Here is a 27116-nt window from a genome sequence, read left to right as displayed (position 1 = left end):
TCCCACTTTACTTAAAGTGGGGGTATGCTCAACACTAACCCATACTTTAAGATGAGGCGAAAATCCAGCCTTCATACAGAGTGGTAAGAGGTGATAATTGCTCAAATAGGGATAATGTCTCACACTTTTCAATCTTCCCTCAAAGGGATTAATGGTAATGCTCGTTTGTACACAGGAAATTTGACAGAGGTAGTTATTGGAAGAATGAACAAACAGCATGAGAGAGAAGTTTAGACCCTGCTTACTTTCTCACCACTGCGCACATAGCCAATTACTGCAAGAAGTAGATATGACTGATGGAGTATTCGTTTTGGAAAGTTAGAAAAAAAATGTTGGATGCAGAATACCTGGTTTCTGCATTAAAAGGTGTGGGGGAAGGCGCTTCAGACACTGCTGGATGATCAGACAAGCACTTAGTTTGAAGCATAGTGACCCCTTTTTACATATGTCTCAGACCCCTCCTTTACTACAGGAGGCATTTGAATTTTAGTACTCCTGGAGCAAGCAGGCCACGGCTCCTGAAACCTCTATATCCTGCCTACCAACTCCTGTCAGCATTGAGCTGAGGGATATATATGTACCCTGAATTATTTACACTGTCACTTATGCATATTTAATGCCCCAGTGTCCTTTTTCCCTTTTATGGCGCTGTGAAATACTAATGTCTCTCCTTCATTGCACCTTCCTCTCTGCGTGTGGAAGTAAGATTCTGAATCATTGATCTTTCTTTGAGGCCAAGTCTTAGCTCAGCATGGACATTTTGTAGCTGTGGGCACAGACACAGGATTGGAATCTACCTATGGCCTGGATGTAGGAATAGATACATCATAGATATACTGGGCACATACAAAAAAAGATGAATAATGGCTGTTGTCATTGAACCAAAGAGCTGCTTTATTGCCTCAGCTTTTGGCAAGTTTACAAAGTTGTTGTAGGCAATGGAGGCAGTGACAGGGCCTTGATTTTTAAATTGGCACCAAAGAATCAAATAAATAAAATTCGGGCAACTGACGCCCTAAAATAAAATATAGAGGTAGATTCATGACTGGGATTGAGAGACTTCTGTAAAACCTCAGCCACAAGCCCAGTGCTTCTGGTTTTTGACTTTCAAAATAATATACCCTTGAGAACTGAGTGTTTTAGATCAGTTATGTTATAATTAAGTTTGGAACAAGTAACCTTACATATATGATATCAAATTTTCTAAACCTTGTCAGATATGTTGCTTGTGGTGCTCATATGACTTGTCATTCTTTTCCAACCCTGTCTTGTCTCCAGTCATGAGCGCACAGGGCTTACAGGCCAAGGATAAAACTGGTTCCAGCGACCCTTACGTCACTGTCCAGGTGGGCAAGACCAAACGAAGGACGAAGACCATCTTTGGCAACCTCAATCCAGTCTGGGATGAGAAGTTCTACTTGTGAGTGCTTTTTATTGATTTATTTGACCTTTATCTGACCAGATTATCCCAACCAAAATTAAGAATGATCTGTTTAAGGGAATCTTAAAGCATTAGTAAATACATTCCGTTTTATTTTTTATTTATTTTTTTTTTTGTAATTGCAGACTCAATAGCTTGTGAAATCAATATCAATTATGACATGTTACACACCAGCTGCACTGCAGAGATTTTGGAGATCCAGACTCTGCTAAACACAGCTGTACGATGGCATTCATCAGTGTGGACAACACAGGTCTTAACCCCGTTGTTTCATCAACAAAATAAATCCCTCAGTGTTTTAGTGCTTTAGAGGCACTTGTCATTCTATATGACTTCATTGTGTTGACCAGGGTTCTGTCTCTTTGTTTTTTAGCACAGGTTATTCTCCCTGTTCAGTATAAGTATGCAATTACCATAGGATTTTCGCCACTCAGTCTACTGGTTACTTCTCTGCCTCTGCCTAATTTTTTTGTTTATGTTCTTAATTTTTACCCCACACAGGGGCATATAAAACTGTTGGGCACTTATGAATCAGTTGGTAGATTATGCAAATCTGCAAATCTAACAGGAAGCAGATTGTAAAGAGTGATTGTAAGCCAGTTTCTAGAAAATTAAAGAAAATTTCTTTTCTTTTAAACTGTAATTCTCTGTCTGTAAATGGGGGAAGGATCAGGGAGGGTTGGTCATGTTGACTTTTAACCAAAGAGAGAGCAGCTAATGGCATTTTTTGATTTATGCAAGCACCAGGTTTTCCAGCATCATTCCTCTGGAGCTTTATGTCTATAGTTCTAACACATATCCATGTAAGAATTTTTTTTATAAAATGTTAAAGTCTTTTTTAAAGTATAAATATTAAAGAGTACTATATTGTATGCATGTGCCTTACTTTACCTTCTCAAAATTTCAGTCTTGAATTTATGTGTCCTTTGCCATTTACAGACAAGGCTCCACACCTGTAATGAGAGGCTAGTGGTGGCTATAATAAAACTCTTTTCAATTACTTCAGGGATGTAGATTAATAGAGTGATACATTACTGTTTGCTTGGCAGAGAGCAAAGTCCCGGACTAGTGTAGCAACAGCAGCCAGTGCTTACCCGGTAGGGGGATTAGTTAAAAAAATACTGCAGATACTGTTTCTCTGGCTGTTGCACCCAAGATGTCATTAGAACAAAATGTAATCTGTTGGTTTTAATTCCAGAGCCGAACAGTCTGACCCCATCTGAAGCTAAGTGCTTTGGCCACCTCTGCTCTATTTAGCAGTGTCATTATTGTGAAATGTCTGCCAGCTGCACTAATGCAAGAAGGACCAAAGAGATGGACATAAAGCTTTCACAAATAAAAAATCCTTGACATGAATGCTAAACAGTCATTCTTGTGAAACATTCAGCTCTTTCCTGATGATCTTAGCATGCATTGGGAGAAAATAAAAACATAAAGATGCACAGTAAAGATCATGCAATGTCTTGGGGTAATTCTTCCTTCCAGGCAGAGAGCCCTTCTCCACAATCACATTATAGGCATGCACGCTCACTCATACCCATCCATGTGTGGACACAAATACAAATACATTCTCTCACTGGAATCCAGGCCAGAAATGTTCTCCGTATGTTACTTAGAAAAGGGTCAGGAAATGTTTTTCTCTGAAATCATATATATGCTTGAGCTGTGCATTTGATTGTCCATACTGCTCCACTGAGTACCTCAACCCGATTAGCTGTCAATGAATATGCTGCTGTTTGTGTTGCTGTTCATGATGTTGGGATTGTTTTGACCTAGCATAATCATCTTGAAACTTACAGTGAATGTCACAACGCCACTGACCGCATCAAGGTGCGTGTGTGGGACGAAGACGATGACATCAAATCACGGGTGAAGCAGCACTTCAAGCGCGAGTCAGATGATTTCCTAGGCCAGACCATCATCGAGGTTCGCACTCTCAGTGGAGAGATGGATGTTTGGTACAATCTAGGTATGTTACCCATTTTAGCTCAGTGTCTTTTTAAAAAAAATGATGAAATGATGGTGGTAGGTATTATGTCACTTATTCAGATTAAATGATGACTCTTGGTTAAAAAAAAAAAAAAAAAAAAAGCTTTTGAAATAAGAAGCCTTGCAACCTATCTGTTATTATCAGTGCTAGTGATGGTTTGAAATTTTTTGATACTAATGCCTATATAATCAACGATAGATATGTTTGCTACTGCTACAAAACAAAAAAAAGGTTTAATACCTTACTTTGAGGAATATAAAAACATGTTTCTACAAACAATGTTTTTAAATAAAAACTGTCTAAGATGGGAAAATTATAATTTGTAGTAGATTATTAAAGGAGCGCTCCACGAATTTTACAAATGAAGGTTTTATTTACTTATAATTCTTTTAGTCATCATTCACTTAGCCGATGAAAACAGTTGTGTAATCACTTCCATGCCTCTGGAGCAGCTTTGTCAAGTCTGAGAAAATAAACATGATTATGTCATAGTGATGTCATAAGGGTTATCTCAGCAGGGGATAGCAGACTTTAAATTTGTGACAGAAATCCTACGTTACAAACCTGGTTGTGGAGTTTGAAAGTTGTGGATGTTTACCAGGCTATTGAGTTGCATAATGGCAAATATAGGATCCTACATTTTCTAAGATTGACTCATAGTGACCAGACATTAAAGTCCAACTTACAGTACAACAGTTATTGATAGTCAGCGTTCTAGACCCATTTAAGGTCAGTACAAAAAAATATTGCAAAATATTTAAAAAGGAGTGTATCAAATATTGAGCTTCATGAACATATACACTTTCCCTTAAACTATTGTTTTGTCCTCCTCTACACATTTCCATTACACTTTCACCAGTGACAGGATATGAGGATGAATGCTTGGTCATATTAAGTGTGGTCCAGAGACCTGTGGTTTAGTTTGGGTACTGATTCTGTTGATGCAGTCTTTCACTGCTTCCAGTGTCATATATCACTGGTTTCACCATGCTGCATGAGGTTGAATGGCAGCATAATGGGAACTTCCACTTCTGTTGAAGTATAATGACTGGCGGGTGCTGTCTTTGTTTGCCTCTTTAGCTAAAAGGAAGCAATTTGTGGTAATAGTGACCCCTGCCCACTGCTGCTGCTCTGTGCCTTTTTAAATGTCCACAATGAATGTCTAAACACGCCCTTGCTGGTATGAGTGTCCACCCCTCCAGCTGCTCTCCTCTCTAAGCCTCTTCAGCTCCTCTTCATTCTGGGCTTTTGCGTTTACAGCGCTAGTCTCTGTCGCTTTGTCACGTTATTATTTTTCACTTGTCTGTTTCTTGACCAACTGACAGTAGAGGAACATTTCGCTCATTGGACACAGAAGAGATTAACTGTATATGAGAGCATAGAGGGGGGCCATTTAAAGTCTGTAACAAACCCTTGCAGCTGTGAAGTCATTAGCTCTGAGACCTGTCAGCAGTGTGTATACCTGCATCTGTGTGTTTGTGTCTTTGTGGCTGTATGTCTATGTGTACATACGTGTGTTGATATTTGCATACAGAGAACAAACTCCCCAAACCACATCTAGTGATATTGTTATTGCAATTTTCTTCTTGCACATTGAGAAACTGCATGGTTGTGATGTGCATAGATATGATGTCATGCCATTAATGTTTTGTCTTTCAGATGATGTCATTGATGTCTTTTGTTTTTAATCTTTTAGTGTTTTATATGTCATGCTGTTATGCTGTGGTCAAGGACAGATTTATATTGAGGTGGAAAATATTGTTTTTTATTGAATTGTACATACTTTCACTGAGTGGGGTCACTTCTTATGTGCTTGAGCTTTTCATTTTTACTGAATGTTGTAAAACGTTTAGAAAATCCTTTACTTGTTCCACCCTCTGCTATCAGCTATATGAACATTTTGAACTCCAACCTAGTGAGGCACAATTTAGAAAGCTGCACAGAGAAATAACTAGAAATCTAGTCTAGTCTTCCTACTGCATAGTAACTGTACTGCATCATCCAGGATAAAAAGAAATCAGAAGTGCCAATCTATGTTTTGGAAACAGGATTTTAGAGTTTGAAAATTGATTAAATAATGTTACTTTAACATTGTATTATTATTTTGTGGATTTAACGTTAGCCAGCATGTGCCTACCGAAGACACCGAAGATATGGCTTAAAACAATTTCCAGTTATGACTATTTCAGCTTGGTTGTGTTTTACAGATAAGAGGACAGACAAATCTGCTGTATCTGGTGCCATTAGACTCAAGATCAGCGTGGAGATGAAAGGGGAGGAGAACGTGGTTCCTCCTCACGGCCAGTACACCTGTTTACATGAGGTAACCATCACAAGATGATTCACAGCTAAGCAAAATTAGTTCTCACTTAACTCCAGCCATCACCGTTGGGGACATAAGCATTAAGTTTGCAAAGACAGTTACTGAAGAAATCATAAATTGTTGTGATTACACAGGGAAGCAAACTAACAGGATGATAGATACTGCACTATAAAAACAGATGTCTCCAGCTTTGATAAAGGTCCTCATTTGCTAGCATACATCGCACATAGAAGCTTCTCTCTTATTACTCGTTGTGGCACTGTGCTCCATCACCATAACCTGTTCCATCTTATCTCTCACGCCCCTCACAGAACCTGTTCCACTGCCTGACTGAGGTGAAGAACAGCGGGGTAGTGAAGATCCCGCAGGTGAAAGGGGACGAGGCGTGGAAGGTCTACTTTGACGACGTTTCGCAGGAGATAGTGGATGAGTTCGCCATGAGATATGGAGTGGAGTCCATCTATCAGGCTATGACGTTAGTACCACCCTGATCTATGGCCTTTTACCTCGCCAATCTGTCATTGTCTCATTCGGCAGAGTGGAGGAGAGAAGGAGATGAGAGAAGGAGAGCAGAAGGAGAAGAGGAGTAGTAAAGGTGTCTCCTCAGCAGAATGATAGTTTGGAGGAATATCGAGATCCTAAGTATGATGGATTAATTGCTGGTCTGCTGGAAAAAAACTCCTAACCTGTCTTGGTCACATTGATCATGGACACGCATAAACAGTCTTATTTCCACCATTCTCTTTCTCTCAGAACGTCTGTGACCCTGTCCATCCACAAATGTGTCTCTCTCTTTTCCCCTTGTTTCCCTCACACACATACACATTACCTTGGGGCACCAGAAATACTAGTTGGTTAAACTAATTATTAATATTTTATTAATATATAACGCCAGTTAACTGTTGAATCTACAATTTTACGTAATCGAAGCCCTGGCAGACTGCAGCCCCCCTCACCTCAAGCTAGTGCCCGGATGATGTAAACAAGCAAGGCGGAGAGTGGGACGGAAGCGATCTTGTAAAAATAGCACAGTTTGGCAGTATTTTGATATAGAAAATGAAAATAAGGTTGTATGTAGGTTGTGTCAGAATAAACTGGCATATAACCACTTGAGTGGAATAGTGCATAACCAAGTTCAGCACAGGCATGTGGATTACTGGAAGGTAAGAGGGCTGCTGGTGCTAGCACTGCTGACATTAGCCACACCAGACAAACCAATATGACATGCAGTGTTTCCCATCAATAACCTATATTGTGGTGGTCGACCAGTGTAATTTGTCATGCCACAGTTTCATAATGAACTGAAAATATTTTCACACTTCTCATAATAACATAAAAGATCTTTAATGTTTTTAATGCGTTGTTGCTTCATTGCGTGTGTTGGTTACTACTTTGGCTTTTTTCTTGTCTTTATACACCAGACATTGCCCTCAAATTTACTAAGTCCTGTGCACCTAATTTCAGATAAAGTGTTTCCCATAACTAAGATTTTTTAATGCAGCCCACTTGAATGCATGGAGTTTGGAAAGTGTGATATGATTGGAAAGTCACAATAATGCATTTACAGTATCTGACCATTGCACAAAGAGCATTCAGGAAGTTCCGGCTGGGTGGTCATTTGACTTCAACTTTAAAATGATGTTCACTAAGCTGATGAAGAGCTGTTGTAGCTGCACTCTTGAATAGACATTTTTAAAATGTATTTGGCTGCTGCTACTTGGGAGTCATTAGAGACATCATCCATCTGCTCCGGTCTGAGCTTCCATTGGGGTCACCTCCTTCTCTTTCAGTAGTTTGTCACTGGTTGCAGTGGCTTTTTTATATGCTATATTTTCTAGTGTGCATCTTAGTATGTTGTTATTTTATGCCTTGCAGCAACTACAACTATTTTGGACAGATTCAAAACCAGAAAATTACAGACTTCCATGTTTGGTAATCCTCTCAAGAAGATGCTTGAGATCTTGACAACCCTCTTCTTAACCAGGTATCATCCTATCTGAAAAAGACACATGGGAAGCAAAAAAAGCACCTCCTTTGACAAGCTAGCAGTTTGCCATTTTTGCTGGAGAACCAATCCACGTTAAATGCGCGATAATTTTAACTAGCAGTTTGGTTTATAAGAATTTCTTGCGGCAAGTTGGCATCGAGGCGTTCATTGGCATCCAGTTTTTCTTCGAAGGGCAGACTTTCAATTCAGTATTGTAGAAGATAATTCACTTTGTTCATGGTGAATGCAGCTGCTCTATTCTTAAAGAGAAATATTAACTTCTGGCATCTAGGAGCAAATGATGACGACAGTACTTGGCAAATAGACAATCAAATTGCAATGGGGCAATAAGCAGTCAGTTTCACTTGGCATCAAGTTTGTGCGATCCACTTTCATTGCCAAAGGCTTTGGGCATGTGTATTGTTGTTTTCCCACACTCAGGGCAATTCATATTGCAAGCATGGGGCTATCATCACATAGTGGTCTCTCCGGCCAAGCGCAATTTAAACACCATTTTAAAATTATTGTCTGTTCTATCTGGATTTTTTTCACTAATAATCATTGCCCCCTCCTATGGGAAATTGATAAGCTGACATTAGGGACCATCTCCAAAGTGAATGCAAAATGGCTAAGAGAGCTTTTAATATTTTTGCTATTGGCTTTCTCGTTTTTGTCATATACACCTCAGACTAGCCTTACATTAATCCGGACCTCCACCATTATACAGTATTCAACAAAACTGAGTACACCCCTGGTCAGTATCACCAAAATGTTAAGTAATTACAAATCCTGACCATTTAATATAGTTTTATTTGTTTTTAGCCAAAGCCCAAGAAGAATGAACCAAATTAATCTGAAAAACAGAGATGGTTTGACTAATTAAACTATAATGCCTTCATTAGTAAGAATCTTTCCAGTCTATTTTGATGACAAATTTGAGATACCAGAAATCTGTGGAAAGATGTTCTGCCATTCTTGACAGATGATTCTTTTCAGCTGCTCTTGGCTGTTGCATTAGACACAACCCAGGCCAAATCTGAGAAAGAAGTGGTTCACAGGTCCTTTTATGTCCTTGTTCATGCAATTAGCCTTTGTTGCAATGATAACAGGTAGGAGGTTGTGCTTTCAATATAATCTATTAAATATGAATAAGATCAAATACAGAAGGTTGTATACTGTAAAAACATGCAATATGTTCAAATCAAAAGATACAGATATTCAATTGCATTTCATTAATTCACTGAGTAAGAATGAGTTAATGAGTATCTCTCTTACCATCACTGCATTGTGATTTCAGACTGAGCAGCTGTTTGAAAGTCTCAAAAAATTGTTACAAAAATATAGCAATATAAAATAATCTTGCAGTGTTGTGAGAGCAAACATGTCATTGAGCAATATTAATAGCCATTGTGTCCACATAAGAAAAGGTTACAACTGTTACAATAACAACACAAATATAGCATAAGTGTTGTTGACATCTTTGATCATTTTGGTGCTGCAAACTGGTGTGGAGTTGCCAGGTGACAGACTGTTGTTTCAGTGTGTCAGGGTATGAGGGCAGCATATGAGGGATTGCAGGGTTATTTAAGTGCAGACAGGTGAAGCAGTAAGTGGCCTTATTACCAGCTTTCTCAGGTGGAGTTGCTGCTTCAGGCTTGAACCTTGTTTAAGCTTGGTGTTTCTCATTTCTTCGCTTATTATGCTTCATCAGGAATTTATGAAAGGCCCTACCTTTCCGTTTTCTTCATCATAGAACCTTGACTCCCAGTCACTCCTAACATGATGGCTGCATAAATCAAAGCAGCTGCGAAGGCACATTCACCCTCCTGTGCGCCCCCCCACTCAAAAACAACCCAACATACCCCTCTCTTGTGTTTGTTTTTCTTTTTCTCACTCTATCACCCCCCCCCCCCCCCCCCCCCACACACACACACACACACACACACACACACACACACACACACACACACACACACCTCCCACCCCCCACCCCTCTTTTTCTCTGTCTCTGTTTCTCATCATCGTTTTTCTCATTTCTCACAGCTATCTGAAACCATGAAAGAATATTGGAGTGAGTGCCTATAGTATGTCTCATCCGCTGGTATAAAAACCAAGGCAGAGTAACGATAGGAGAAGCAAAGTCTCCGTCTTCAAAATTGGCTCAGGAGATCCAGCTCTAAAAGCACCATGGGAATTCAGCGGATGCCATCATCACTCTCTTTGCATCACTCTCTTTGCTCGCCTATCCCCAAGTGCTCCTGGGTAATTTGGAGGCTGAAAGCAAAGTAATTAAATAGGCCTCCCAATGAGAGCATGTTTGTGTTTCTATTTGTGTGCGTGAGTGTGTGTGTGTGTGTGTGCGCGCGCCCGCATGGGACTGCACTTAGGAGGGGGAGTAAATCAGTAGTCATTACTCCTCATAACTCCCTTTTTCTAACACTTTGGCTTTATCAAGCAGTGACTCACTGACCATGATGTACTTAGTTTCAAAATCTTTGTACTCCGAGCTTAACATCCAGCTTCATGATACTTGTGGTCACCTGCTACCTTTGATATACAAAAATATTCATGAAAAAACATGTTAATTACATGACTTTTCCCTAGTATTAGATGGATAATTCAAAAACGAATACCAGTTTACATAATATAATAATATTTAATATAAATATCCTTCTTTTTATCTTTTGAAGTGAAACCTAAAGGTAATAGACAACTCATTACATTATAATGAAATCTGTTCTTCCATAGGTTTAAGAATGAGCATTAAACAAATGCTATATTTATAGAGCCCAGCCTACTTTTCTCGCTTTAATATCTCAGGCATCTTTACTATAAAAAGCATCTAGTGCATCCAGATGTTTGGTTGCTATGTGTCATGCCAGAGGCTGAGAAGGAAGCCCTTGTGTATATCACTGTCTGCTGCATTAAAGTAAATATAGAGATTATTGTACATATACAGTTTTTATATGTGGCATACTATCAAGAATAACATGATCCTTTCATGTGCTGTAAGAATGAGGATTGAGTTGGCAGCCTGTCTCAAAGTTCACTATGGGTGCTAGTGAATTATAATTTAGAGGGCATTCAACATGGCTTATGACACAGTGGTATGAGGTGTTACAACGAGCATATGCCTTTCACTCAGGCAGAGTCCCCTGCTTACTCCGGGCCTCTCAGGCTCCAGCACTTAATTACTGCTGGGTAGTGCTGTTCTGTGTGTGTGTGTGTGTGTGTGTGTGTGTGTGTGTGTGTGTGTGTGTGTGTGTGTGTGTGTGTGTGCGTGTGCGTGTGTGTGTGCGCGTGTGTGTGTGTGGAGCGAGAGAGAGAAATCCAAAGTGGCAATGCATATGCCTTTCTCATTGTGTGTAGTTTAAAGTTCAGGGAGGTGAAAAGACGAAAGGAAATAAGATTTCTTTAAACAGAAGACATCAAGTTTGCAACAGTAAAAGACCCCTGCTTCAATCCCTCCTCTGGAAAAGATGACTTGAGTAAATTTAGCACACTTCTGAGTACTGGGATCTTGTTTGTGCTGGGTTGACATGTGGATTCACCTCAGTAGAAAACACTTAACAGTAAATTGGCAAGTGCACATACTGTGTTTGAGTTTGTCTCAGTGGTATTTGTTAAAGAATGAAACAAACAAGTGAGTTAAATGGTACACAGCAAAATTTACATTTCTCTCTTCTGCTCCTCTAGATATGATTATGTTTCAGCTCCCAAAGGGACCCTTGATTTACTGTCAGACTTACTTGCTCCATCTATTACTTTGCAGCCTTATGGTGTTTAATAGTATAGGTTATACAGCTTTGGTTTATGACATCTTTTGCTATAGATACACACTGAAGACACTTTTTTACTACATAAACTACAGTGAACTTCTTATGCACTAACCCTTCCACCAGAAGTAATTGTTTGGAACATTAAAAATATGGTCTCTCGTCAGCAGTCAAAAGGTGCAAATAATGAACAAATACTGCTGTATGTCTGTTCACTTTTTGTTTTTTACTGTTGTGATTACTGCAGTGCAAATTAACGGGTACATATATAGAATATGGCATTCTTTTTTTCAGCACTGTGTAACTTATGGATTTTGATCATTTCTTATTGACTTCCTGATCATTTTCTGTCTATTTCAGTTGTCTAGGTGATGTTGGATCTGTTATTGTCTTAGTTTTTTCATGTATTTTTCTTTTGAAACTTGGTGAAGAAATTATGTTTGTTGCCCCAAAATGGCTACAGCACTGCCCTTTATGCTACATAGAGTAATAGCTATTATTTTTCTCTGCAGGCATTTCTCCTGTCTGTCCGCCAAATACATGTGTCCTGGTGTACCAGCAGTGATGAGCAACCTGCTCGCTAATATCAATGCCTACTTCGCCCACACCACCACCACCACCACAACCACTGCCTCCGCTTCTGACCGATTTGCTGCCTCTAACTTTGGAGTAAGTGCACCTATTCCTGTCTTATAGTCTGACATCCACAGACACTAAAGCGGGGATATATAGTAATACAATGCTAAATAAAAATCCAGGTTACCTATGGTCTCCAGTTAGACTTAAATAACATCTTTTGCTGTCTTACATTCTGTCTAATATATATTTTGACACCAATACTTTTTGCCATCATTCTCAGAGTTATTCGACCAAAACAAGTTGTAAACCTGATATCAACAAAATCTCAGAGGCTGCCAGCACTTTCTGATAGAACTTTTAATAAGCTAATGTTATGAGGCATCAAATAATAGTTCCAGGCAGAAAGCCGAGTCTGGCAGCTAAATAGCTAAATCACAAAAATTTGTTCCAGGAAGTAAAAATGAATCACTGCAGGCAAAGCAATGCTATGGTCCATGCAGTGTCATAAATTTTTAGCCACAATGCTTTGGGTGTGGTGACACTCTGACTGAATTAATGAATTCTTATCCTGACAGAGGGAGAAATTTGTCAAATTACTGGATCAGCTGCATAACTCACTGAGGATTGATCTCTCTAAATATCGGGTATGTATGAACGTTTTGTATGTGGTGTGTTTACTGAGATCATGTTCATGTTTGCTTGTGTGACTTCTGTCGGTTCAAAATAAGGATTTTTTCTACAGCTTTTATTTTAAAGCTTATCTCATTTCCATATTAATATTATCTAATGGGACTGCATTCTCTCTGGACATTAAAATATGTCTCTATTTTACACATTGCAGGGGCAGTTTTTCTTTCTGTGAAAATGCATGTTGCCATTTAGTATGCTCTTTTGATAAAAGTGTTTCCTTTTAAGCCAACTGCCATGTGTTTAATATGATATAGGCTATTAGGTTGATTCAACTCTGTTTACAACACACTGTGTGCTATCTATAGCTGGTGTGGAGCAACAATCCATTTACACTTTGCCGTGACAAATGTGTGTCTGTCGCCCTCCAAACGTGGCTATTGACTAGATCCTCCTCTGTCTTGGATACAGTTAAATATGTATTTTATCGATGTGATGATGTCATACCAAGAATGACACTTGGTAATGTCAAATGTGCTACACTCATGTTAACAACATTAAGTATATGCATACAGTATATGGCTTTGAAGACTATGTGTTTTAAGCTGTGATAATGAAGGAAGAGTTGTGAAAGTACTGTATGTTTAGAAAAAGCTGAAATTACAGATAGATACATATAGTATAAGATAGACACAGAGGCAGAAAGATGTAGTACCATGCGTTGTTTTTCAGCATAAAACAAAAAAATGAATGAATGAAATTTGGTTTAAAAGGAATTGAATAATAAATGACCGAAGTGCTTTTGCAGTCTTCAGAAGACTATAGCCAGTGATGTAGTCATGCACATAAATATTGATAATCAGCCCGCGGTGTCAAAAGGACCATTGGCATCTGAAAAAATAGTGGTCCTCGTGGTCCAATAAGTAGACCCTGTAGTGAGTGTCTAGCACTCTGTCTGCCATGATAGTTCATTGATTCATGGATTTAGGGGTACTGTATACCTTGTAAACATCTATAAACTGGTCTATTTTCCTCCACATTTCTTTATGTAGGCTATAGCATCTATAGAATCATTTGATGTTGGCTATTACTAATATTAAAAACAAAGAACATTTTGTTTTGGAAGAGCTTGTGACAACTATATGTATGTTTTATTTAACTTAAGAGAAACATTTAATAATTTGGTTGTTAAGCTGCTGTATCCAAAGCCAGAGGCTTCATTATTATCATATCACTAACTGCTAGCTACATGTATACTGTACTGCAGCAAAAACCAAGGTATTGTACAGAGCGGAGAGAGGGCGGATGAGGAAAAAACTTCATAAGCTTCTGCTCCATTGAGGAAAAATAGCCAGTAGGAATAGCCAATACGTAATCGATGGGTTACTTATCAATATGCAAAATTTAAAAGATATATATGATATGGTATATGACAATAAATATGCTTAGTTACCTGTATATGTTACAGTCATTTTTGAAGCCTTAGTTAGTGACAGTGTTGAACTGGACCACATTATGAGATAGCATAATGCTTCATGGTCATTTGTTTTGTGATTTCCAGTGGATGGTGAGCATAAGGAAACACTGGCAAGCTTGATTGGGCTGCTGTATATAGAGAATTTTCTGGTTGACCTGTTATAGCCATACTAAGTATGTGTTTGAGGTAAACTGCCAACTGTCACTGTTTGATGCCTTAGTAGGCCACATGCGGTCCGTGTCCATGAATCTCTTTTTGTTGTACCATTTGGCACAGTCTTGCATGACATGTTGTCTTCTGCTTTTTCTTTTTGTCGTCTTTTCGGCGTTAGATACTGTATACTGTACCTGCTTGTTTGGGTGGTAAACTATAATCAAATACTAGAATTATGTTTAGCATAAAATGACATATGGAGCAAACTAAGATAAAATATACCTAAATTAAATTTAAAATTAGAATGAACAAAAGTACATGAATCGTTTTTGTGCCACCCTCACCCCTGCACATCTTGTCAAATAACCCTAATGAAGAGGGAATTGATTTAAAAGTCAAAAAAATTGTTAACCTACCCTCACCCAAAATATATGATAAAATGTGCCAATCAAATAAATGGTTTTAACAACCCCAAAAATGTTAAAATGAAGAAACTGGCATCTTACAGCCAGAAATTCATCCTTTATTGCCAGCAATCTGCCACTCTCAGGCCACTAAGGGTGCGGCTGTATTTTACTCAGGCAGATTGAAATCCTGACACACAGCACATAATCTTCCAGAACAATCCCAAAAGAGGGTAATCCTGTTAGACACCACACACCAGCACACACACTCACACAAACACAGTCACACACTCATTTGCCTGACCCTTTATACACACATGCATTGTACATGCAGGAACATAATACAAACGTGCGCGGAGCTGTGTATATTCAAACTGGCTTTTATCACACCCTCACTCCCTCTTTCTCGCTCACACATACCAATACACACAGAGACACAAACAAAACCACATCTCTCACAAACACTCTCCCACAAGTGCAGACATGCACACTGCTGTTTGGCTGCAACTGCTCACTGACTCACACAGGGATATGCACCTGAGCAGCCAAAGACATACACATCTGCACACTTCTCCCCAGCTGGTGGCTGAAAGATGACCCTCTCACCTTTTTAGTGTCACACAAAAGGTAGCGTGTTGTTGAGTGGGTGATTGCTTTAGTTACTGTCACTGCTTGCCATGTGAGGTCACATGTGATTACAGAGACACACCCTGATTGCAAGCAAATCCTGCTTTCTGCCTACAAAGGAAAAAAATAGAAGATGAGAGAAGGAATAGCAAGTAAATAGTGAGAAAGAGTAAGGACTTGAGGGAGACAGTTGGTGAAGTTGCAAATAGGGGGGATAAAGAGAATTTGAAAAGAGAGGGAGTGAAAGGAGAAGGGATTTGGACAAAAAGGGAGAGAGTTGGGGAAGAAGGGATGGATTTGCAAAGCGAGGAGAGGAAAAACAAATATAAATTGTAGGGAGGCATAGTGGGTGGGCGACAGAGAAGGAGAGAGGGTTAGGTGAGGGAGAGATGGCCTCTTTTATTTTCAGATGGCCTGGCTGTCTGGCGATAACACATTCACTGAGACCAGTCAGAGAATATCACATTGGCTTCACCTGCCAGCACCGCCCTGCTGCTCTCTTGTCAAGCCTGCCACAGACCAGTGCATCATGCACACACGCACACACATATCCTTGTTTTACTATATTTGTGGGGACCCGCCATTGACATAATGCATTCCCTAGCCCCTTACCCTAACCTTAACCATCACAAATAAATGCCTAACCTTAACCCTGACCTAAACTTGATTTCTCACCTTAACCAAGTCAAACCAAGTGTTAATGGCTCAAACAGCCATTTGAAGGTGTGGGGGTCCAGTGGTTTCCGGACCTCTCAAATATAGTAAAACAAGAACACACACACACACACACAGTATATACTCTCATTTTCATTCTCTTACTCTCTGAAGCTGCCCAACAGAGCCTGCCACTCTTAGACAGTAATATGAGTCAGATCCAGCTCCTTCACCATATGGATTTCCATATAATGACATTCTGAGGGAGATTGAGTTTGCTTTAGTAAAACAGAGGGCTTGAATCAGCAGAGAGGGAGCAGGGGTGCATCTGTCACTCACATTTTGCTACATATGCGTTTCTTCCCTTTAAACTTTATACTAACAACCCTGATACACAGTGACACCTTGTATAGACAGTCTGTCCCAGCTAACATTTTCAGCTTTCTCTGGGTCGGACATAAAATCTAAGTATTCAGAGCACACTGCTGGGCAGCTGGCTTAGTTTGATATAAAGTGATTTTTGTTCAGTAAGCACCCCAGGGAATTGTGTGCTATTCTCTTAAAATGAAACTCTGCAAAATTACAGTGGGCATTTAGAGAAAAGGTAACTTAATGCAACAGCTCGTTTGTTGCTTTGTGTGGTACAGAAGATGTTGCTGCCTTTTACACTGAAAAGAACATATAGTGAATTAGTTGTTCCAAACTGTACCTGTTGCTCTCTACAGCAAGTTAGATCACATTGAGCTGTTAATAACGCTAAACAAAACTGTGGTAATGTCCACAAATGTTCTCTATAGCGCAGTCCACTATAGAAAAATACATCCAGCCTCTGTCATCCCCACATGGCAGACAGATATCAATTCTAGTTTCTGGACAAAGAATATGTTTAGAGAACAAAGCTACATCAGCGTTGTTACAAGTGTTTTGGATAAATTGCAAAGCAAAACTTGCATAATCCAGAGCTAACCCTTTGAAATTTTTGACAGGCAATGTGAAAATCCAAGCACAGGAGACAAGCTTGTATCGCCTTTCAAAGAGTGTAGAAGATGAGACATCTCTGTGCCAACTCTGAAGGACAAAAGCAGAAACTGGGGCAAAGCATTCAATGTTACAAATGTGTAGGGCTCTTCTCCTCAACCAACAATAGAGAAGCACTGATATTCATTCTTTATAACCATACACGTACACCGATCAGCAGCAACATTAAAGCTGGTAACTAGCGAGGATAGTGACCTAAGCCTTATGTTTTAGGTTTAGAGGATTTCTTTTCTTTTTCCACACAAACAGACACATAATCTGTGAAATATGCTTTCGCTCAGGATGGTCAGAGTGCAGGTTGACTGGTGCAATGTTCCCATGGCATTTTGAGGTCCAGTGCATGACTGCTTTTAATCTCTTTTAACACATGATTACCTGCACTCGCTCCAATTGTTGCCTGGTGTTTTTAGCCATTATGCAGACTCTGTAATCTGCTCAGAGCATAATAGACAGTTACAACAGTCATCCAAACTGATTTTAGCTTTCAACCCAATGTTACATCACATGAAGAGACATAATACTCTAAGTGTTAAATTTTAAAATACCGCAATAATGATACACTGTAACTTGTTTTGGTTTGGCCGATGGATGATGCCATACACCCACAATGTCATCGTCCATCGCAATGTTTCACTGTATATGCCAATTTGGTAGACAGCACCCAACCCTAACTGTAACTAAAGTGCATACAGAAATTTTTCAGACCCCTTCAAGTTTTTCACATTTTGCTATGTTTCAGACCCATCTTAAAATTGATTCATTCATTTTTTTTTTTTTTTTTTTTCCCCCCCCTCTACTGTGTCAATTTTTTTTCAATTTGACACAGTTTTCCACAGTGACAAAGTAAAAGCAGGATTTTTGTAATGTTTTGTAAATTTATTCAAAACAAAAAACTGAAATATCCCATTTACATACACATTTACATTCACCTTTGACACCAATGACAGCCTGAAGTCTTTATGGGAATAATCCTACAATCTTGGCACACCTTTCGTTAACTCTCACCCAGGTTAGATTTTGAGCGTTGTTGCACATTTTTGTGTCTCTACAGAGATGCTCTATAGGGTTCAGGTCTGGACTATGGCCCCACCGATTCAAGACTTTCACAGAGTTTTCCTGAAGCCACTTATGCGTTTTCTTGGCAGTATGATTCAGGTCGTTGCCTTTTTGAAATGTAAACGTTCTCCTCAACCTGAAATCTTGAGCACTCTGGAAAATATTTTCACTCAGGATTGCTCTATATTTTTTCATCCATCCATTTCTGCATTTATTTATCTCTATCCTGTCTAGTCTCCCAGTCCCTGTCACAGAAAAACATCCCCACAGCATGATGCTGCCAACACTGCGTTTGGCTGTAGGAACGGTATCAATGAGGTGATGCTCAGTGCCTGGATTCCTCGAGAAATGCTTTTGGGAATTGTGACCAAATTGTTCATTCTTCATTTCATCAGACCAGAGGATCTTGCTACTCATGGTCTGAGAGTTGTACGGGTGCCTTTTGGCAATCTCTTAGCAGGCTGTCATGTGCCTTTCCATCTGGCTACTTTACCATAAAGGTCTCATCCGCAGAGTGCTGCATCGATGGTTGTCCTTTCATTAGGTTCTCTCAATCTAATTCATCTCCGCTTTTACGCAGTGTGGCCAGATGGCCATAGCTAAGAAGAATGTTGATGGTTCCAAATGTCTCACATTTTAGAATGATGGAGGCTACCATGCTCTAGGGACACTTTTCAATGCTGCAGACATTTTCTTGTCTCCTTCCCCAAATCTGTGCCTTGACACAATCCTGTCTTGCAGGTCTTGTGGGCAATTCTCTCTACCTCATGGCTTGGTTATTATTCAAAAATACACCATCAACTGTGAAACAAGTTTGCGCCTTGCCTACTTATGTCCAAACAATTCAATTAATAACAAGTAAGAACAAGTAGACTCCAATCAAGTTGTATAAACATCTCAAGGACCACTGATAGAAGTACAGTAGGATGCACCAGAGCTCTTTTGCCATCCTAATTGTAAATGAGATATTTCAGTCTTTTATTTTGAGTAAATTTACAAAACAGTCACTGCTTTGGAGCTTTGCACTCAATGTAGGCAGTGGACCAACAAAATATTCAATGAAGACTACAACAAAGACAAAGAACCAAAAGCTCATCAGCATCACTCACTCTTCATCCCATCTCATAATGGACTTTCTGTCATCTTTGGAAGACAGTGCTTATGTTGTCTCTGCTTTTGGCTCAGAGATGGATGCTTTGTTTTTTTAGTATGCTTGCCTGCTTCCGGGCAGTAAATTCGTTTCATTTTCAGTTGTTTTCTTGCTGATGAAGTTGGAGTTTCTTATTTCTGGTTTTTGTGTATTCAGACATAGTGGCTGTTAGAGCTAGAAACAGCTCTCTACACCATTGTTACTGCCTTTGCTCTCAACTAACCTTGAGAGCAGTGTTTCTACAGAGAAGGAGGTATCTGTGCATTGGTATTAACATCCCCATTTTTTAAGTTAGGCCCTGGATGAATCAGCACTAGAGAGAGGCTGGAATACAGTTCCTTTACCCGTTCACAAGTACATGCTGTTTTTAAACTGTTTAAACATCCCAAAGTTAATAATGAATGCACTGTTGTGAATCCTTACCATCTGCAATCAAAACAGGCTGTCAAATACCAAATTAGATTGGTAGCTGTTCATAACATTTGGTATGTCGACATTTGGTTTTTGTGAGGAAACCACCTACCTCCTTTGCAGCAACCATGAGTGTTAGTGAGCACTTGACTTTACTCCACTTCAATCACCATAATTGGACAGACAGATTAGTTTTTTATGTAAGAGGATCCACTAATTAACAGATTTAAAATGCTACACTGTGAAGTATTTTTTCCATTTAAATGTATGGAATATGATGTAGGTTTATTGTGTTTGCAGTTTGAATGAAACATTTAATTTCAAAACCAAACAATGGATCAGACCTCAACTAACACTGGAAGGAAGACAGGCAGTAGTGGAAATTTGACATTTTTGTGTGTTATTTCAGCTCTTGCTACAGTGCTTTTCTTCTCGGAGATAAAGGTGTCAGTGCTTCTATTAGAAAAGCAAGAAAACTCAGATTAGTTCGGCATTACTTCAGGAATGCAGTCACTTTAGTGGATTAGCCACCTTTATTTTTCAGAATTATTTTTAGCAACAAAATCACATGCAGTCTTAATTGGTTTCAGTCTATAAAATTTGCAATTCTCACTCCCTAAATAAACAGATAGAACACATTTTGAACCTTTTAATAAATGTTCCAACACAGTGATTTCAGGAGGTGTACAGATAGCAACATTCAAGGTTGCAGTGGAAGCTATAATGTCCACATTTCAAAGGGACTGATAGTTTCTCTTGTGTCTGAAGGCTACACATATGTGAGGTTATTGTAAGAGAAATGTCAGTGTTAGCAGAGAGAGAAAGGGTAGTGACTGCTGGCATTTATGGGCTCCCTGCTGTGAATGAGACAGGTGGTGGTACAGTAGCTGCAAGAAAATTCTTTTCTTTCCCTGAAATTGACAGATTTATATTAAAAGGAGTCTGCTAGGGACCGAGAGAGACAGGATTCTCAGGCTTCTTAAATCACATTTTAAAATTTAAACTGAATACAATCTTTCATCTAGAAACAAATGATGAAATACTCAAACAACTATATTGTTCATATAAAAGAAAGTGATGCAAACTTTTTCCTTTTGTCTCAGGCAAAAAAAAAAAAAACCCACTCTGATTGATTTTTCTTTTTTTTTTATCCCATCAGCAGCCAAATATAGTGTAACTGGTCCACTTTTGCGGGCTTCTATAAGATGTGTGTCAAGCTTGTTTGCCTGGAGGATGTTTGGTTTATTTTTATTGGGGACTACACTTTCACCTCTAAACTACACTTTCCTATTAATCATGTCGTGTCTACAGAAATATCTTGTAAGCTCTCAGTAGACAGCTGATTGTGTGTGAGGCATTAGCAGGCCATCCGCATATTTTTCCACTCTGTTGTTTAGCTTTGAGAGCTGGTTACAGGTCTGTGTTGAACAATTATTCTTGAAAATTACAATGTCTGCTAAGTGTTTTTTTGATTCTTCTTTGAAAACGGGTCATCTTGAATCATTTCTCAGGCCAGTAAAAACCTCTATGCAGCTCACATCCAAAAGATGTCAGGCAAGTTTTCCCTCTGCTGACGGGCCTTGATTTCAGATAGACCTCTTCTACACTTGTGCTGTCAAGCCTACAGGTTGCTGTAAAGATCTGGCTTCCCTGAATCTCTGGTTTGCATTTATTTACAAGGTAGAGGATGGATAGAAAACAAGCAAAATTTTATTAGAGCACTGAAAGAGTAGGAGAAGTAGGATAATGTACAGGGCAGTGATGCTTTTCCTCAGGGCTGTCAGGGCTTTATATGCTCCCCGTCACGGTGCTCTGCACTGCCTGATGACTTCATGGCCCTGAAAGAGAGGTTTTCATCAGCAGAGACCTCCCTTGTCCACTAAACGATTAGACAGACAGTCATTTTGTTATGATTGCTGGGCATTGCTCTGTAATCAATTTCAATGTTTTGGCCTAACCAATGTGATCTGGTGGGTGGGTGTTTAATGTTAAAAGGCTGCTTTCAACAAGATGTCCTCTCTCCTCATGTTATTTTCCTATCTCTCTTTTGCTCCAGGATAATTTTCCTGCAGGAAACCCAGAGCGACTCCAAGATCTGAAGTCAACTGTTGATCTGCTGACCAGCATCACCTTCTTCAGGATGAAGGTAGCTTGTGTGTGTGTGTGTTTGTGTGCGTGTGAGGGAGAGAGAGAGTATCTAGGTTGTATGGGCAGGGAAAAATTTGAAGTTCGATAGGGGAACATGACACTCGATTTAAGAGAAATTGGAAGAAACATAAACGTTGCAGTAAATGATGATAGAGCACAACAATAAGTAACCTTTGTAGAGCTCTAAAATAAGTGCCAGTCATAACCTTTTATTGCTGTGCCCTTGACTGAATGACTGAGACACCTTCAGTACATGGTCATGGCTTATAAAATCTGCCAAAATTCAATTATAAACATAAACTCAGATTGATTTTAGACACATTTCATATATGTATAGGTACATAATTCCTGAAAACCTGTCCCTGACCATTCAAAACCAAATGATATATTGTTGCAAAATTTTTTGACTATATGCTTACGCATTGGGGTTGTGTTTGTGTAATGTGTATTGGCCTGCATGCTACAGTAATCCTCTATGTTTTAAAATGCTTCAAGCTCTGTCTTGTTTCTTCTCACTCCCTGAGTATGCCGACTCGTCTCCCGCTACATGAAAAGCTTGATTGTATTCAGCTCTTTTGGCGGGAGTGGGGGTGTTATGCTGGAGCACTGAGGCATAGCTAAGATGGCAGCTGTGAGCAAAGGAATGAAAAACTGTCACTTTGGGTTACCAAAGCTTTCACTCTGTGCCATGGCCATGTTGGGCTTTACTGTGTATACGTACTGCTGCTCACACACAGGAGCTACAGTTAATGTTCAGTATATAATGTATACTGAACATGCACCTACATGCCAGTCTGGCCAAATGTCAAGTATGTTATACATTATAGATAAGTAAATAAGAGAAGTAGGTAGCTCTCTTCTCCACAAGGAAATTATTTCAAACATGTAATATGATATCATTACATCATCATACAACTGATGGTACTATACATAGACATGCATTTAAGATAAAGTAACTGCCATTGATTTGGGTTCCTAACATCATGTACAGTTTTTGAATGATTGTCATATATTATAAACTGCTGTCAGACCTAGGAGAACATCTAACCCTGAAAACATACATTTGAATCATGAATGTACTATATATTTCTGTCTGTCAAGGTACAAGAGCTCCAGAGTCCACCAAGAGCCAGTATGGTGGTGAAGGACTGCGTGAAAGCTTGCCTGGACTCCACGTACAAATACATTTTTGATAACTGTCACGAACTATACAATCAACTCCTCGACCAGGTAAACAGCTTCCACATTCCAGTTGGGTAGTACCTCCTATCAGTTTTTTCAGTTCATAAAAGTTTGACTTGTGTTACTCAGGTAAACATAAAGACTCTACAACACTACGCCAGGCACAAAGCTAACAGCGGCAAAATTCTTTAGATCTCTATATTTTTCACATTACATATTGCAAATGAAGATGTGCATACACTGAACATTGTGCTACTTCAGCATTTACAGGGTTTTTTCATGGGCTTGGGTCAGTCTGCTATCAGCTGCGCCCTGATTATGTGCGTTTCCATTACAGCCTCAGAGCAGGAGTTAGCTGTGCTGCTTTACTGTGGTTTTTTTAGGCAGCAGGGCCTGCAATGGCCAACCCGTGATGTCTCCTCCCTGCCTGTACAGCTATGTGGCTGTGCCAGTGACTAGAGAGAAAGTTTTGTTTTTAAAATTAGTTTATTACTGAGTTAGCATAGCTTCATTCTTCAGTAAAAACAGGTCAACTCAACTAGATATGGACATATTCTGTATTATTTGGTGTGTAGATCAGTTTTAAATATTGCAGGGAAGAATAGTAGAACCAGAAACAGCCACAGTGAGCTAAAAAGGGCTGCAGCTGACAGGGTCCTACTGTAGTTTGTGAGTAGACACCTGCAACACCTTACATTGTGCAGCGGAAAAACTCACACTATACCAGCCATCATTTGTACATCGTACAACAAATCCCATCCATTAGCTATACCACTTATCCTTTGAAGGTCGCAAGGGGGGGGGGCTTCTACAACAAATGTTGCTGAATATTAATGCAAATAGATAAATAATTTTAGAAATGCATTTGTTTGCCCCTGTTTTAGTGGTGTATGGGGTTTGTCTGCCACCTGTTCAGCCTTAGTTTTCCTTTTCTTCTTTCATTATGGATTTTTGTTTTTATGGCTTCCCTGGGCTTGAAAGCCATAACCCAGCCAACTATTGGCCCAACCAGAGCAAGCAAACAGTCAAAAAAATCAAACAAACAAAAATAATGATTAAGACAATTTCTAACAAGAGGATTTGTATTTTTATGGATAATATGCACAGGAAAATGGCAAGCAGACTAAAAAAATCTAGGCTAGTGTGTTAATTGTTACTTTAAAGTTTCTTTGGTGATACTTTCTACATTACTGAATCTTGATTTGATGAGTAAAGACAGTGTGAGCAAGAGCTGCCGAACTTTACTGAGAACAACTCACAACATACCTGCTCTGCAGATTTATGAGATCACATTTTATCTACAAACTAACAACTTAACATTTGGTAATGAGCCAGGCAGATAGGCAGCACAAACTAGATAATTGATGCTAAATGGAGTTTTAATTAACTTACTGTCTGCATCATTGCAAAAAGTAAGCTGTTTTGGTTGGTGATGTAGTTGCTTAAATTCATTTAGAAGAATACCTGAAAATTTGCCTTTTAATTAAAGGCTGTCCTTAATATAGTTATAACTTCAGGGACACTCTTAATTAATTTGTCAGAAACTAAAGGTAAAAATTGACAGAACCTGGAATCCCCTTTCTCCTTTCCTCATGTGTTTATATGGTATCACCTCATAAATCTGACATCATACTTTCTCTTTCAGCTTTAGTGTGCCTTGTGTGGATGTATGACAATGCCAGTAAAAATGTCAACCATGTCTATTGCAAACTTTGCATGAAGGAATTCAACTTTCTGAGAAATAGAGAGCATCATGCAGGATTTACCTGATGCAAATCACCATCCCTGCTGCTTTTTTTTTTGGCTCTCAACTGTCTTGATGGATATTGTATGAGCACAAAAATAAGTTTCAACGTGGATGATATATTTAAACCTTTATCACTAGCATGTCATGAGAAGCTGGAGGCATGTCCTCAAATTTAGAACTCACAGACTCGTTATTATTACTAAGTTCAAGGAACAGAGCATCACCCAGTCCGCAATTCTGGTTTGCTACTTTGAACACATGAAGATTTCCATGTGTTAGTATACTTGCTTTGGCCTTGCCTGAGTAAATAATCAAAAAAGGCAGCTCCACCTGATTATTTCAAGGCTTACTTCCCAAACAGAACGGCCTCCACACCACAGCAGATAATGTCTTTTTAGGCCATAATAGGGTGAAATCCGCTCAAAAGTAAATGAATAATAAGCTTCCTTTGTTTAAACAGCCTGAGGGTTGTAAGCAATTACCAAACCGGAGAGATAGACGCTCTCACTAATTACATTTTCGTCCACCACAGTTTCACAGTAGACAGCCTCTCCATCAGCGTTTCCTCCAAGGCAGAAGAAAAAGACATCAGCTTCACCCCAAAGCAAACTTCACTCTGGATATGAATTATTGTGTTCACATACACTAGGTAGCCTTTGACTCAGAGGATAGAACACATTTCAGACCTCATATCTCTAGTTGCTAACAATGACTGAGTGTGGTGACAGAACAGCTGACAAGATGGCCAGGAAGGCAGTGAAATATTCCAGCCACAGACAAGCATCTTGCATAACATAACAACAAAGCTCTCTGCCTCGGCCTGGGCATAAAATGATTTAGGGGGATGGGTGGGGGGAATCTGGCGTATCAGTTTCTTAAATCCTGGCAGGAGAGGGAGGATTTTGGAAAGAAAGAAGGAGAAAGGGAGAGAGATCAAAGGAATCATCGAAAAGGGCAAAAGGGAAAACAACTGTAGTTTTCTTCTGGCTCATCCAGTGTGAAGGAATGTGGAGTGGCAGTGATAGTGCAGAGGCCAGAAATGCCCAGTAACATGCACATTTATCTATGAAAAAATTTACATATAAAAGCACACATGCATATGCAATATGCAAATATTAATGCATAAGTAGACGCAATCTGGTTTTGAAGAGGGGGGTTGGTAATCGCTGACAGGTAGGAATCCACTGTGCCTGTTTTTTTGAATTGCCACAGAGGAGCTAGAAATCAACTCCACTTGTTCTTGAGCAAGCGATTCTAAGTGTTTTGATAAGTATCTCTCTCGCTGACATTATCTCACATTTACCAACAATACCCAAGTGGTTAATTTAACTGTGTGTGAAGATGTTGTTTTTTCAGATGTGTCTTTTGATTTTTCCATACATGCAATATGTACACATACAACGTATTTTGACTGCACCTTAAAATTTATTGCAGCAGCCTCAGTTCTACCCACAGCTCTTTCTCTTGGGAATTTGATCACATTCTCCGAGAACATCCTTCAATCACAGACTCTGTAATTTGTGTCACATTGTGAGAATTGATGAGGAGCAAGTCGTATGCTAATGCAAATGCTTTCTCCCACACAGGGACTGAAAGTGCCAACCAATAAACATAAACTACTGGCTTCCCTCTAGAGGAGAGATACGGCACTATGAATATTTCTGCCAGTCCCCGCCATCACTCTGTGCACTGGAAGTTGTGGAACAATAGTGTGCTGTTAGTTCAGTACAGTATTCACCTCCTAGTACCACTGAGAGTCAAGCCCATTGGTGTGTTTTTGACTGTAAAAAAAAACAGCAGGCTACTTAATCACCTTTAACAATGTGTTTGCACCTACTTGAGGTGAATGCAGATAAGCAAAGGGAGTCTACACAATGTTTTAGCAAGATGCATACTGCATCCAATTTAGTAGGGATGACACAACCTTCAGTGTCCTTCATATATGCATACAGTTATGCATGCACACACACACACACACACACACACACAAAGATACATGCACAGACAGGTTTTGCATAGCTGACTCACCTCCTGCAGAGACATTTGTTTCATTATTCATGCCTCCAATTTAACAGAAATTTACCTGGCTGCATATCTCCCCCTGATGGCGCAGGCCTCTCATACCAGGCTTTTCTCTTTGAAGTATGCATCACTATTATAATTTGGTAAACTATGAGTTAGGGGCCAAAGTGGATTTCAGGCCTATTTCTTGCAGTATATCTTTCATCCAAACTCATAAATTGCTCATTTTCTTTTCACACATAATCACTTGTTAATCTCTTAATATTATGAATGCCATACTTGATGTACCGAGCAAATCTGTCTTTGGGGTTACTTAACTTAATT

General features: G+C 39.3%; 1 protein-coding gene across 1 annotated transcript in view; it reads left to right on the top strand.

Moving 5' to 3' along the window:
- LOC120789765 (protein unc-13 homolog C) overlaps nt 1-27116 on the top strand; it is a 99649-nt gene that overhangs the window by 25775 nt on the left and 46758 nt on the right. The window contains exons 12-19 of the mRNA XM_040126743.1: nt 1279-1420; nt 3241-3410; nt 5639-5754; nt 6066-6229; nt 12030-12186; nt 12672-12740; nt 21750-21839; nt 22943-23071. Of these exons, the coding sequence (XP_039982677.1) occupies nt 1279-1420; nt 3241-3410; nt 5639-5754; nt 6066-6229; nt 12030-12186; nt 12672-12740; nt 21750-21839; nt 22943-23071 (1037 nt within the window). The remainder of the gene's footprint in view (nt 1-1278; nt 1421-3240; nt 3411-5638; nt 5755-6065; nt 6230-12029; nt 12187-12671; nt 12741-21749; nt 21840-22942; nt 23072-27116) is intronic.

The sequence above is a fragment of the Xiphias gladius genome, chromosome 1 (genome assembly GCF_016859285.1).
Source record: "Xiphias gladius isolate SHS-SW01 ecotype Sanya breed wild chromosome 1, ASM1685928v1, whole genome shotgun sequence".
NCBI classification, from domain to species: domain Eukaryota; kingdom Metazoa; phylum Chordata; class Actinopteri; order Istiophoriformes; family Xiphiidae; genus Xiphias; species Xiphias gladius.
Note: the sequence above shows the minus strand (reverse complement) of the source record. Positions and strands in the feature narration are given on the sequence as shown.